The following is a 13,197-nucleotide window of genomic DNA, read 5'->3' on the forward strand; positions in this document are numbered from 1 at the left end:
AGTAATTTAAATTTAGGTTATTTTCGTGTATAATTTTTTCTATTATTATTTTTTATAATACAAACAATTATGTATATAAAATATCATATTTCGAAAATATCATTAACGCTATATGTTTCACTAATTTATACAAGATTAATTGAATAATTTATATTAAAATCTAATCATTTTTGTCATTTTGGGAGGTATCTTGGTTAACATGGACAAAAAAAAAAAAAAAAACGTTATATTAGGATGCAATTCATTTGTTTCATATATAAAGCTCCCTTTTTTGGAGGTACAAAAAAATCTAAAACAAAATAACTAATTCATAATTGCATAATTAAAATATTGACCATCAAGATTACATACAAAATCTACTACAAACTTAAATGCATAATTGAAACAAAGTAATTATTGTTCATTATCAAAAAGTAGTCCAAAATACGGGTTGATCAAACATTCTCTTCAAGGAGGAGGTTGTAATACTCCAACTTCATGGCCGTGGGAACAGACAAGAAGCTCCCTCTATCTTGCACACTGTAGAATATGATTTGCATAAGCTTCACCCTCTATCGATTCTGCAATTCAGGAATATCTGGAGTTGGCTCACGACTTCCGCACACACTTCGACCTCTATTGTGTGCTTCCTTCGGGATTCACCAGAGGTAGTGGGCATACTTAACTACAGTAGGATAGGATTCAGTCTTCTTCTTATTTCATGTGCATATGTGTCCCATGAGGACTAGAGCAGTTATATGTTTCATCAGAGGTGGGTATTTAGAGGACATAGATGCCCAGCCTGACCCCAGTAGTGGGGTTACTTACCGAGTATTTTATACTCATTCTTTCTCATGTTGTTGTTTCAGGTAAGGGTAGAGATGCACTAGCGATGGACAAGAGGAATTCGTGATCGAGCCAATGGGACTAGTTTTTACGCTTCCACATCATGAAATTTAGAGTTCTTTTCATGTTTCTCTTAACTTTTAGTTTTGATGTTTAAAACTTATTTTAAGAATCGTTTTTCAGACTTATTTATTATCCTTTATGATTTATGGGTACCCTACTATTGTTTTAATATTTGAAATTAATGAAAGTCTTTTGAACTTACCTTATTTAATTAGCATTTATTTCACCATAACCGAGTGTCATTTTGAGTTCCATGCATGCATGTATTTAGTAACGACCTAACTTAAGTCCTAAGGGGTCAGGTCGTTACAGTTGGTATCAGAGCCCATGTTTTGGGTTCTGTAGACTGACTTACTATATAAGTCTAGATTGTCCCTGTGGCCCATGAACGGATTCCTCGTCATCGCCAGGTACATCTTATCAATTACAAGTTTTATGATAGTTGTGCATTAAAATATTTGTTTAACTTAAATGCACAAGTTATGTTCTAATGCTGGGTTAGTGACTCGTTAGAAGTTATTATAAGAGGATTATCAGGTACGATACTACAAAAGGAGAAAAGTAAAATAGAGTAAATTATGAGGTCACTTGGTACTAGTTTATCTCATGAAAATTATGTTAGGAATGAACAAATATATGCCTTAGTTCAGAGATGCTAAAGATTGATGAAACTATGTAGAGTTATGACAATTTAGGAATGAAGGTATTTAAATGTTTAAATCAAAGAATAAAATTGTCGAGACAAGAATTGATCAAGGACTAGTGTTATGTTTTGTGTTGGATAGTGCAATCGGTGGTAGTATAAATACACAGGCCAGTGCTCAAGTATAAGGTTAAAAGTTGTTTTATGAATAAGGATGAAAAGAAGAAGAGTCTATAGATTTATTAAAGGTTTAAAGATATTAAAAACCCAACATTTCGAGAAGAATTTTAGAAAGAATTCATAAGTCATAATCATTTGGGTAATACTACGACTTGATGGACTAGGTAAAGTATGTGTAATGATATGAAGGATTCTTTTGGAATATTTGGTGAAGTAGATCATTAAAGGAAGCTAAAATAGTTGGACATGACCTTGGGCTTAAAGGAGTTAAAGCAAGGTGTTATTTGTTTAGGTTGAAGGATTATTTTAGTATACCTAGACTAAACCCTGCACCTTATTGTGTTAAGGAGATCCAAGTTAGACAGATTTGAAGAAACAAAAGTCTTTTGGAATTTAAATGTATGCAAATTGGCAAAGAGGAATTCTACAAGATGGAAATTCTTAGTGAGAGAGATAAGATTTATGGAGGAGTTAAGTAAAATATAATTTAGTAAAGAGATTATGTTTCACATGGAAAGTGGAAAAAGAAAAAAAAGGGAGGTGTCTTGAATTTAGTGGTTTTATCAGAGATAAGTGTGAATGAGAGAAAAGTATCCAAGAAAGTTTACTCTTTTGGAAAGAGAGAGAAATTTAATGTGTTCGAAACTCCTAGTTAAGTATAGTTTGAAGGCTTGATAAGAGGGGTTACAAGGTATTTGTTTTGGTGTAAAAGAAAAATATCTAGTGATCATGTGGGACTTTGGGACAATATGTATTAGATGGAAAGATAGCTTACATAGATGATTGGTATGGAACTTTGTTTTAACACAAGAATTTGTTACCAAAACAGAAGGTTGAGAAGGGATAAGTTAAAATGGAGTTACTAGTAACAGTAGATGTTCGAGAATTATTGATATGGTATGTTGAGGCTTCATTAGTTAAGATGTAAAACATTGAGGGCATTAGTAAGATTTAAAGGATTTTGACTTTGTGTGCAAGTGTTGGAAACATGAACTAGCAAGACCATCAATTTGATTGAGAAAAGAAAATAATCCAACTCGAGGTAGACAATAATGGTATATGCACAAAAGTAATTAAGTTGGATCTTCCAATATAACCATTAGTATAAGGGATAGACTTGGCAATAAAGTTGAGTTGATAGTAAGAAGTTACTAAAAGTGGGTTTGAAGCATTACAAGATAGTATGTATTCTCTTGCATGGGCAATGAGTTAACTAGCGTTAGGGAGTGCGAGTAATCCAAGCTAGGATTTATGAATCAAGAAGGTTTTATCCTTAAAAAAATGACTTCAAGGATCAATTACAGTTATTACGAGGTTATGGAAATGTGTTATCAATTGACTGATGCTTTAGCATTTAGGGACTTCAAAACCTCATTTTCAGAGGGAATTTTAGACTCATCCGCAACGGGGTCTAAGTAATGATATGTGATTGTTTTAAGGCTAAAGAATAATATGAGGATTGACTCAAGCAAGTTTTATAGCCCATGACAGTATAGAGCCTCATAATGAGTTTCTCATGAATGTGAGACTTAATTAGACCGAGTTATTCTCAGAAAAGTAGACCCTAAGAGAGACATCACAGTCGGCGCTTCTAGAGTAGAAGCAGTATTCAGTTAAGCAAATTTGTTCTGATACGTATCTTCAGATGATGCATTATATAGCATGACCAGTTTCTCCACTACACATATGAAGTTTTCCCTATGACAGAATGGTTAGCTCAGATATATGTTTTTAGTGGTTAAGTCTTTCTTAAGCTCATGACAGTTTTCATAGTTCTCAACTTGAGCATGTTAAAGTATTGTTGGTTTTCAGCATCTTAAGTTTCATAGTTATATATGGAAGGGGTTGTCACACCTCTTTTGATACTAGTTTCAGCTATGTCAAACAGTGACTCTCGTTTTACATCTAGTTTTTGGAAGAGTCTCCAGTTAGCATTGGGTACTCGATTAGATTTTAATACAGTTTTTCACCCACAGACTGATGGTCAGAAAGAATGTTTGAACCAGACATTGGAGAATATGTTGTGCACTTGTGCATTAGAGTTTTCAGGGAATTGAGACTCTCACTTGCATTTGATGGAATTAGCATAATTACAATTATCCAGCTACCATTGGCATGTCACCGTTTGAAGTCCTCTATGGGAAGAGTTGCAGGTCTCTTGTGTGTTGGGATGAGGTAGAAAAGAGGAAATTTCTAGGACTTGAGCTAGTGCAAGCCATGAATGGGGCAATATAGAAGATCAAGGCTCGTATGCAAACAGCTCAGAGCAGACAGAAAAGCTACGTCGACGTGAGACGTAAGGACCTAGAATTTGAGACTAATGATAAAGTGTTGTTAAAGGTGGCACCTATGAAGGGTGTTTTGAGGTTTGGAAGGGAAGGGAAGTTGAGCCCGAGGTTCATTGGACCTTCGAGGTCTTGGAGCGAATTGTTCTTGGAGCTTACCAATTGGCATTGACTCCATCACTTTCTTCAATTCATAATGTCTTCCATGTTTCGATGCTGAGAAAGTATGTAATAGACCTGTCCCATGTAGTTGACTTTGAGCCCTTACAGTTGAATGACAACTTGAGCTATAAGGAGAAGTCTATAGAGATCCTCGCCAGAGAGGTAAAAACATTGTGCTGCCGGGAAATTACTTTTGTGAAAGTCCTGTGGTAGAATCACTAGTTCAAGGAGGCTACCTGGGAGCAAGAGGATGAGATGAAGGCCTAGTACCTAGAGTTTTTTTCAAGAATGAACTTTCGAGGACGAAAGTTCTTTGAGGAGGGAAGAATGTAACACCCCGCACATTTTTTTAGTAATAATATAATTTCATTAACTTTATTATTTGGAATTTCAGTAATTGTTATTAGTTGGAGGGCATTTTTGGAATTTTGGACTTCAAGTGTAAGTGCGGGAATTTAATTGTTGGCGTAAAATTATTCAAATTAGAAATTAATGGCAGGAATTAATTTTCTTTTGAAATGGAAAAGAATTTAAGAGTATAAAATGGAAAGGAATTAAATGTAATTATATTTATTTCCTTTTTTGTTTTATTATTATTATTATTATTTTTATAAAAAGTCAAACCCCACCCTATTTTCTTCCTCACGTTCGTGAGCCCGTTCGACGCCGCCCAAAGTCGCCGTCAGTTTCTTCTTCATGACCTTCGTCCATCACTGCTCAAGCGTCGTTCGCTTTTGCCATCACTGGATCTATCGATTTGGGTAAGATTTCTGTCATTTAGGTTTGTTTTCGGTTGATTCATGAATACTCATTTACTTTTGGTATCAATTGGTTAATACCCATTGTGTTTCAACTTTGGATTCAAGTTTGTGAAGGTATTGAGGTGTTGTTCAGTGAAGTTGGAGTTTGTTTTAGCGAGTTTTGGTAAGTTTTATGCTTTGATTACCCTCTTGTGGATTAATTTTGGTTGTTGAGAAATTTTGGTAAAGTCATTTGGAAGTGATTTTTTTGACGAAACTACATATGGATAATTTATTTGAGACATTGGTAGTGAAGTATGTATTTGATTCAAGCTTTAATCATGTAAGCCTAATTTCAAATTATGATTAGGGGGTTGATTCAAGAATTTCATTTAAGATGAAGAAGAGTTTGGTTTGCTAATTATTTGGACTTAAAATTGGAGGTTTAGAAGGTGAATTTGAATTAGACCACACCTTAGGTAAGGTTATCTGGAAATATTTTGTAATATTTGGGTGTTTGGAATTTGGCCTTAACTATTAATTTTAAAGCTTGGTTTATGTTTAGGCTTGATTAAGGATTCAAGAATTTCACAAAGATTCAATTGCCTTTTGGTTCGACCTAATATCAAGGTAAGTAATCTTACTACTGGAACTGCCCACAGGCCAGGCATTAGATGTATGCTAGCATGTTAAATGAAGGTTATGGCAGAATGACAACATGAAAGATTGATAGTATAATATGATTAAAGTATGTTCTGTTACGAGATCGAATAATTTATTTATGCACATAGACACTTGAATGCTAGTATGAGATGGTATGTGCTTCCATGGTTGTATTTAATCTGATGATGTTGAGGTATACATGTATATTGTAGAACCATGATGTTGAGGTATATGTGTAAGTTGTAGAGCCATGATGTTGAGGTTTATATATATGTCATAGATCCGTACAATGATGATTATGATGTTGAGACTGTACAAATATCCTTACTGATCAGTTAGATGCCCATTAGATTTTGTGTTTCCTTTGGGATTCACCAGTTTGTACTTCCTTCGGGATTCACCAGTTTGAGCTTCCTTCGGAATTCACCAGTTTGTACTTCCTTCGGGATTCACCAGTTTGTGTCTCCTTCGGGATTCACCAGTTTGTGTCTCCTTCGGAATTCATCAGAGGTAGTGGGCATACTTAACTACAGTAAGATAGAACTCAGTCTCCTTCTTATTTCATGTGCATATGTGTCCCATGAGGACTAGAGCAGTTATATGTTTCACCAGAGGTGAGTATCTAGAGGACATAGATGCCCAGTTTGACCTCAGTAGTGGGGTTACTTACCGAGTATTTTATACTCATTCTTTCTCATGTTGTTGTTTCAGGTAAGGGTAGAGATGCATTGGCGATGGACGTGATCGAGCTACTAGGACTAGTTTTTACGCTTCTGCATCATGAAATTTAGAGTTCTTTTCATGTTTCCCTTAACTTTTAGTTTTGATGTTTAAAACTTATTTTTAAGAATCGTATTTCAGACTTATTTATTATCTTTTATGATTTATGGGTACCTTCCTATTGTTTTAATATTTGAAATTAATGAAAGTCTTTTGAACTTACCTTATTTAATTAGCATTTATTTCACCATAACCGAGTGTTGTTTTGAGTTCCATGCATGCGTGTATTTAGTAACGACCTAACTTAAGTCTTAGGGGGTCGGGTCGTTACAATCGCATTCCTAACAACCTCTGCCATTTCAGATTGATATCTACTTCGCTTTCTCTTACTTTCTCTCGAAGAATTTTCTTCTTCAGTGCTTCGACCAGTACGTGTTCCATGCATCTCATCCTGTGACATATTCATTCCTTGACAAGACATCATGGGGATTTTCAGATCCTATGATTCAGCAATAGGAACACCATCATTCATATGGTTTGACACATTAGACCCAACGTCTACAAAGGTCTTTGACTATGCTCCCGTAGCCTGATCCTTGCCGAAGACGTAGGTCAAATCATCATAGTATGAGAATAACCTATATAGAAGCCCCTTTGCTGCAGGATGACTCTGCACAAAGGATAAAGCGGATGTTATAATTAGGTTATCAATATACGTAAAACAATATAAACAAAATTGTACTTTCACCCATCCATCGAATATCTCCTCCTATGCTATGATGCATTAGAAATTTATAAAATAGACAACCAGAGATCAAAATTTTCAAAATGAACAAACAATGGATAAACAGATACCAAAATTTACAAAATGGACAAACTGAGTCCAAAATAGACAAACAATGGACAAACAATGGATAAATAGATACCAAAATGGATAAACAACGGACTAACGAAGATAAGAATTTACAAAATAGAAAAACAATGGACAAACAGAGATCAAAATGAACAAAAAATGAACATGAAATCATCCATCCATTGAATGGAAAAACAAAGACCAAAATTTACAAAATGGACAAATTGAGACAGGAATGGACAAACAATGGAGAAACAAAAACCAAAATGGACAAACAATGGATAATAAAGACCAAAATTTACAAAATGGACAAACAGAGTCCAAAATGGACAAACAATGAACATGAAATCATCCATATGAGACCAACAATGGACAAACAGAGACCAAAATTTACAAAACTTACAATAAAAAATATAGAATTAAATTGAAGCTATTGAAACTTTTGAGCTAAAATTGAAAAAAAAAACCCTCATCATCAGTTGGGAATGGAAAGAAAATTACCTTAGACTTCTTCCCCCCTACCAAGCTCCATAATGGATCCTTCAGACCCTACCACCCTCCAAACGAGAACCTCCACCTCTCACTAAGCATAATCGTCCCTTAACCAAACAAATTAAACATCAAGATAAAATGAAAAAAATGAAGAAATCGAACGAAGTGACAAAAGGAATCCTTCGTTTGAAGTGACGAAGGAATTCTTCGTTTGGATCGACAAGGGGAAGAAGGAACAGACGCATTTGAATGGCAACGAGAAGGAAGAAGTCAGACGAAACCCCAATTAGATCTAGAGAAAAACATGCAAGAAGAGTTCCACCTTAAACGTGGATCATAGATCTATGAAGGGTTTGATGAAATAAAGTTAGGGACTTTAAGGATCCATATCTGGTTTCGACGGAGATGGAATCACCGGAGATGAAGAGATGCAAAACCAGATTTAAGAAGTGGTATCGATGAAGATGAAAGAGACGAAAACCACATATGAGAAGTGGAGTTGACGGAGAAGATAGAGAGAAAAGGCAGATATGAGGAGTGGAATTGATGAAAATGGAAGAGACAAGCCAAGATCTGAGCACTACATTCGATAGAGAAGAAAGAGAGATGGAAGAGATAAGCCAAAGACGAGAGAGATGAAACTGAGAGGTTGCAAATAGTGAACACTATAGAAATCATGGATTAGGGAATAGTAAATACTGTTGTTAATTTGGGGTATAATAGTTGGAGCCTCAACTAAAAATAGTTAGAGCCCTAAACCCCCTCCACCCACTCTAATCTGGGGCTCAAATAGCCCTAAGAGACTTAAATTAAACCATCATAGATTGACCTAGTGGTTAATAAAGGAGCATCCTATGATAAAAAGGCTAAGAAATAACGAGTTTAATCCATGTTGGTTACCTACCTAGGATTTAATATTATATGAATTTCCTTGACACCCAAATTTTCATTACTTCTTTTTAGAACAAAAATTTAAATATATGACCCGAGTACCTGAACCAACCCAACCCAAATGTTTCATAGTGGGGTTAAATTGAGCTCACTTTTTAACAATGGTCACTTAGGTTGTAGAAACTTACAACTCCAACAACTGAGTTGAGTCTAAAATGTCCTTCAACCCAACTGAACCCAATTCATGAATTTCCCGTTTATATTTAATTTAATATTTAGTGAATAACTATTATTAGTTTTATGGTTCTTAAATATACTATCAAATACATTTTGAACAATTGTTTAATTTCTATATCTCCTACTAAGCACATATCTGAAAACAAGAAATACAATTCTATTTTCATTTAATCAATAAATTTTAAATTTCTATTTTCAAATTACCTACCAAAAAAAACCTTTAATTTCCCGTCCTTTTCGTGCTCCATAGTTTTTTCTTAAATGAAGAACTCACATTTTGTTGTTTAACTCACTTTTGAAAATGATGAAGCATAAGTTTTTGATAAGGTCAATAATGCGTTAGTGCCCTCGCTCCCTTCCTCCCTTGCATCTACTTGCGCTCTTCTCCATGCACTGAATCCCAAGCCATTGAACCTCGACACAAATTTCCTTTTTCTCCGATGACGACTTTGAAACGCCTTCAATCGATGAGTTGTTGAAGAGAAACAAGAGGCTTGAGATTAATCTCATTAAAGCCAAGTGAAAGCGTTGGAATACAAGGACTTGTATCTAAGAATTGAACAAGAAAATAAATATTAAGAAAGGAACACATTATTAGCAAAAATGAAGAATGTTATGGCTGATCACTATCAAAATGAGTGGTGTCCAAATTAATGCCTCAAAAGTAGTTTATAATTATAGTTGGGTCAAATGTATTAAAGAAAAAGCCATACTGAATAGCCATGTAGACAAGTCAAAGGGTCCAAAGAAGACACCTCAAAACAAATATGTCACATCACATAAGGAGGACAATGGTGGAAATTCATCGGATAGGAAAATCTATTAGGATCCAAAAGGTGAAATTATTTATTTTTTATTCCTTAATTGTGATTAGACCATGTGTCCTTTCTGTTATTCCTTATTTGTAAATAATTATTCTTTCTCTCTTGTACAAGGGCAATTCGTGCATAAATTGGGCATGGCACCCCTGAATAATATACAACATTCAAAAGAGAAAATCCAAAAATCTCAGCTACTAAGCTCAAATTCTGCCTTGGTATCAGAGCATTAATATGTTTGTTTTACATACTAATTTTATACTATTTTCTCCCTTTCCCTAAGTGGTTGGCTTTGATTTTGATATCGTAATTCTGTTTTCCTTCCTTTTGTTATCCAAAAAATATGCAAGAAAAAATTTACTTCCTACATATAATTGTGCCATTCTATTTGGTCCCTACTTATTCTACATATAAGTATTCAGTAAGAAAATCAATGTTAAAAATGTAAAGACTATATTAAAATCAAACCCAAATGAAAATTAAACTCAAAATGGAGGGACAAAAAGTTACTTTTCCAAAAAAGAAGGTATTATTATTATTATTGGGTTAGAGATATATTTTGTTGAAGAATAAAATCCAATGGGCTTCATTTTGGTTGGGCTCGTGGGCTTTTTTGAAACCTTTCATCTAGGGTTTTGGAGTTTTTGTCTTCTATAAATACTTCCTCCTTCAACTTCTTTCCAACTACAAACCCTAAAATGACCTTGGACTGCAACTTCCCCGTCTCTTCTCCCTCTTCTTTACTGGTATGCAAACCCTAATGTTGCTTTGTAACCCTAATTTTGCTCTGTATTTCTGTTTATGAGAAGGCTGCGATGATGATGAGTTCAAATAATCTCGTTAATCCGATCTTCATGTGAGGATAATCTCTCATCCATTCTTTTGTTTCTGAGCGCCTTTTCTTTCTTTTTTCTTTTTCTTCGATTTTTTCTATTGAGCATTTGGATCTGATTTTCAGCCATCCGTTCGATTTCGTTTCACTTAGCCGATTTTTTTTTTTTTTAACAACCCTCATTTCATTGATTGGTTCATCATGATGATTCGATTCTTGAATCTAGTTTTTTTCGTTTATATTTATAGCAATTTAAATCAAAATAGAAAAACATTTAAGTTGAAAGTACAGTAATCAAAATTGAAATGGAAATTAAATATATCAAAACTTGGTACTTTTTTAATGTTCCATTGCTTTTTAGTTTTATATTCATCATTTCAGTTATATTTCAGAAATTAGAGAAATGACAAATTAGTTCTTGCATATTCATCCTGTCTAATATTTTAAAAATTATGCTTGTAGTTAAAAGTTTGTTTTGTTTTTTTTTTTTTTTTTTCAATTTTAAAAAATATAAAACTATGTAGTAACTAAAGTGCGGTTTGTTGTCTTTTGTTTTTTGTTTTTTTATTTAGTCTAATATTTTTTTTTGGCAGATTCAATATTTTTTTTTTAAAAAAAATTAATAGTTATATTAAAGGTTTAGTAACTATGGAATACTTATTTTATTTTCAATAAGAAAACGCAAACATGAAGTTCAGAAATTTAAATTGTAATTTCGTCAAAAGAATTTTTAATTGAAATGTTAAATTACAATTGGCTCTGAGAATCTAGTATTTGTGACTTATAATTAGAATGGAGATTATTTTGAAGGATTTAATTCAACCATAAAATTAAATTCTAATTTTTAAAATAACTGGAATCAAATTCTAATTAGACTAAATTGTAACCCAACTAATAGCCTCTAACAATTGAGCTAGACATTTCAACTTTTGAGAAATTAATTTATGAAGTATATATTCTTATTAGTTTTTCCCAAAACTGATAAATGCTCCAAAAATTCTTTCTTTTTCAAAATCTTTTTGGTTAGGAAGGACGATCCTATTTTGTTCCATTCTAGAAAAATTAAAGCAATGGATGTACCTTAAGGTACAATTTCATCGCCCTAATTACAATGTTATTAGGTACGAGACGATTCTAACAGACACAACACATTTGATCACCTCTCTCTCAAACCTACATTTGAAGAATAAATGATCTTGAGACTCCCAACCATCCACACACAAGAGATGATCAACTTCATTAGAGACATAAGCCTGCACAAATTGTATAGAAGTACCAATAGTCAGAACCAAGAGCAAATCCTATAAAGGTAGCATGAATTACCATCATGAATAGAAAGGAAGATAATGAATCACCTTGTCGTAGTCCCCATTGATCATCATAAAGAAAGGAGACATGACTAAGGTCCCAAAAATAATCTAATCATCCTACCAAACACTGCATCAAAGTTCTCCTGCCTAACCCGAGTCTCAAGAAAACAACAGAAACTAACAATCCTACATTTGACCGGGTCATTCAACTTCGAAACTAACAATCCTACATTTGATAGGGTCATACGAACAGTAACCATAGGGGCATTAATGATTCCCATCCACCTCTACACACAACTCTAGTGACAAAAAAAAAACAGGCCTACCCACAGTAAGATGAGTTTGCCACCTAAGTGCCACAGACTATTATCAAGCCCCTAGTCTCAAGACTCAGATGTGATGAATTTAAAAATAATTAGGTCGTTGTCTATTATCAAGCCCTTAGTCTTAAGACTCAGATGTGATGAATTTAAAAATAATTAGGTCGTTGTCTAGTAAAGTAATCGTGGGTATCTCCACACGTCCCCAAATCCTCTAAATAAGCCAATAAATCACGAAATACAATAGTTTCGCATCCACAAATTGACCCATTAAGGATTTGTCCCACATACTAATTCTCGCTTCAAGAACATCCTCACAAGGTTCAACAACTCTATCATCCTCAACCAATGGAGGAGTAAATTCGAGGTCCCCTTTCAATTCAACAAGATCATCCTCAAAAGGTGGAATCACGCACTTCTCTCGACAAGTGAGAGGCGATCGAATGGTGGTTTCTGTTCAACGTGATTGGATCTGAGATTGATCTGCTCGCGTTTCTTTCTAGATTTCTTCAATTGGTTACTTGATTCATTGGTTGGTTACTTGATTCATTGGTAAAGCATCTGGATCTGATGGTTTAGTTTGGATGTGACTCGATTGGTGTCCGGATTTGGTGTGTTCGGTTGGATATGGAGTTTTGTTTGCAGGTGGTTCGTGTTTTGTAAAGCATCTGGATCTGATGGTTTAATTTGTTTTGTGTGCTAAATCGATGGTGCATAAACGATCACCGTTAAGATTGAAGGAGAAGAATGGTTCGCGAGTGTTGAGGCAGCCATACCGTGTTATGAAGCTTGAGAGTGAGCCAATTGTTGTTGAGAAGGTTGGGTTGCGCTCGGAGATGCAGGGTTCAGAGATCCCTGTTATGCAATCGGACCGTTTGGAGGAGGGAAAGTTTGGTGGAACTGGTGTCGGAGATAGGGATTCGGTGGATTTCAGTTCTGAGGAAGGTGGAGCGACGACCGTGGGGTTGAAGACGAAGGTGGCATCAACCCTAGAACTGGTGGGTGCAAACCAGGTTTGGGGTGAATTGGGTGGGGTTGGTTTTGGGGCTAGGGCTGTTGGGGGAACTGGGCTGGATGTGCTGAAGAGTGGTTGGCTTCAAGTGAGGTTAATGGGCATTGTTTGAGTCCTACTTGGAGGAGGGAGGATTTTCTGGGTCTGATGG

General features: G+C 34.8%; 1 protein-coding gene and 1 non-coding gene across 2 annotated transcripts; both read left to right on the forward strand.

The window, feature by feature from the left end:
- The first annotated feature begins 10,268 nt into the window (after nucleotides 1-10,268).
- Nucleotides 10,269-13,181, forward strand: LOC120088694 (uncharacterized). Its single transcript, XM_039046117.2, has 2 exons — nucleotides 10,269-10,318; nucleotides 11,526-13,181. The coding sequence occupies exon 2, from the start codon at nucleotides 12,742-12,744 to the stop codon at nucleotides 13,156-13,158; it is 417 nt and encodes a 138-aa protein (XP_038902045.1). The 5' UTR covers nucleotides 10,269-10,318; nucleotides 11,526-12,741; the 3' UTR covers nucleotides 13,159-13,181.
- On the forward strand, nucleotides 10,384-10,466 carry LOC120089582 (small nucleolar RNA U30). Its single transcript, XR_005485257.1, has one exon. It is a non-coding gene; the product is annotated as a small nucleolar RNA U30 (small nucleolar RNA).
- Nucleotides 13,182-13,197: the final 16 nt, after the last annotated feature.

Source organism: Benincasa hispida, chromosome 10, assembly GCF_027475165.1.
Source record: "Benincasa hispida cultivar pf3 chromosome 10, pf3_genome.v1.1, whole genome shotgun sequence".
NCBI classification, from domain to species: domain Eukaryota; kingdom Viridiplantae; phylum Streptophyta; class Magnoliopsida; order Cucurbitales; family Cucurbitaceae; genus Benincasa; species Benincasa hispida.

Excerpts from the sequence above, each read along its gene's own strand:
- LOC120088694 (XM_039046117.2), top strand. The coding sequence starts at position 12,742 with ATGGTGCATAAACGATCACCGTTAAGATTGAAGGAGAAGAATGGTTCG.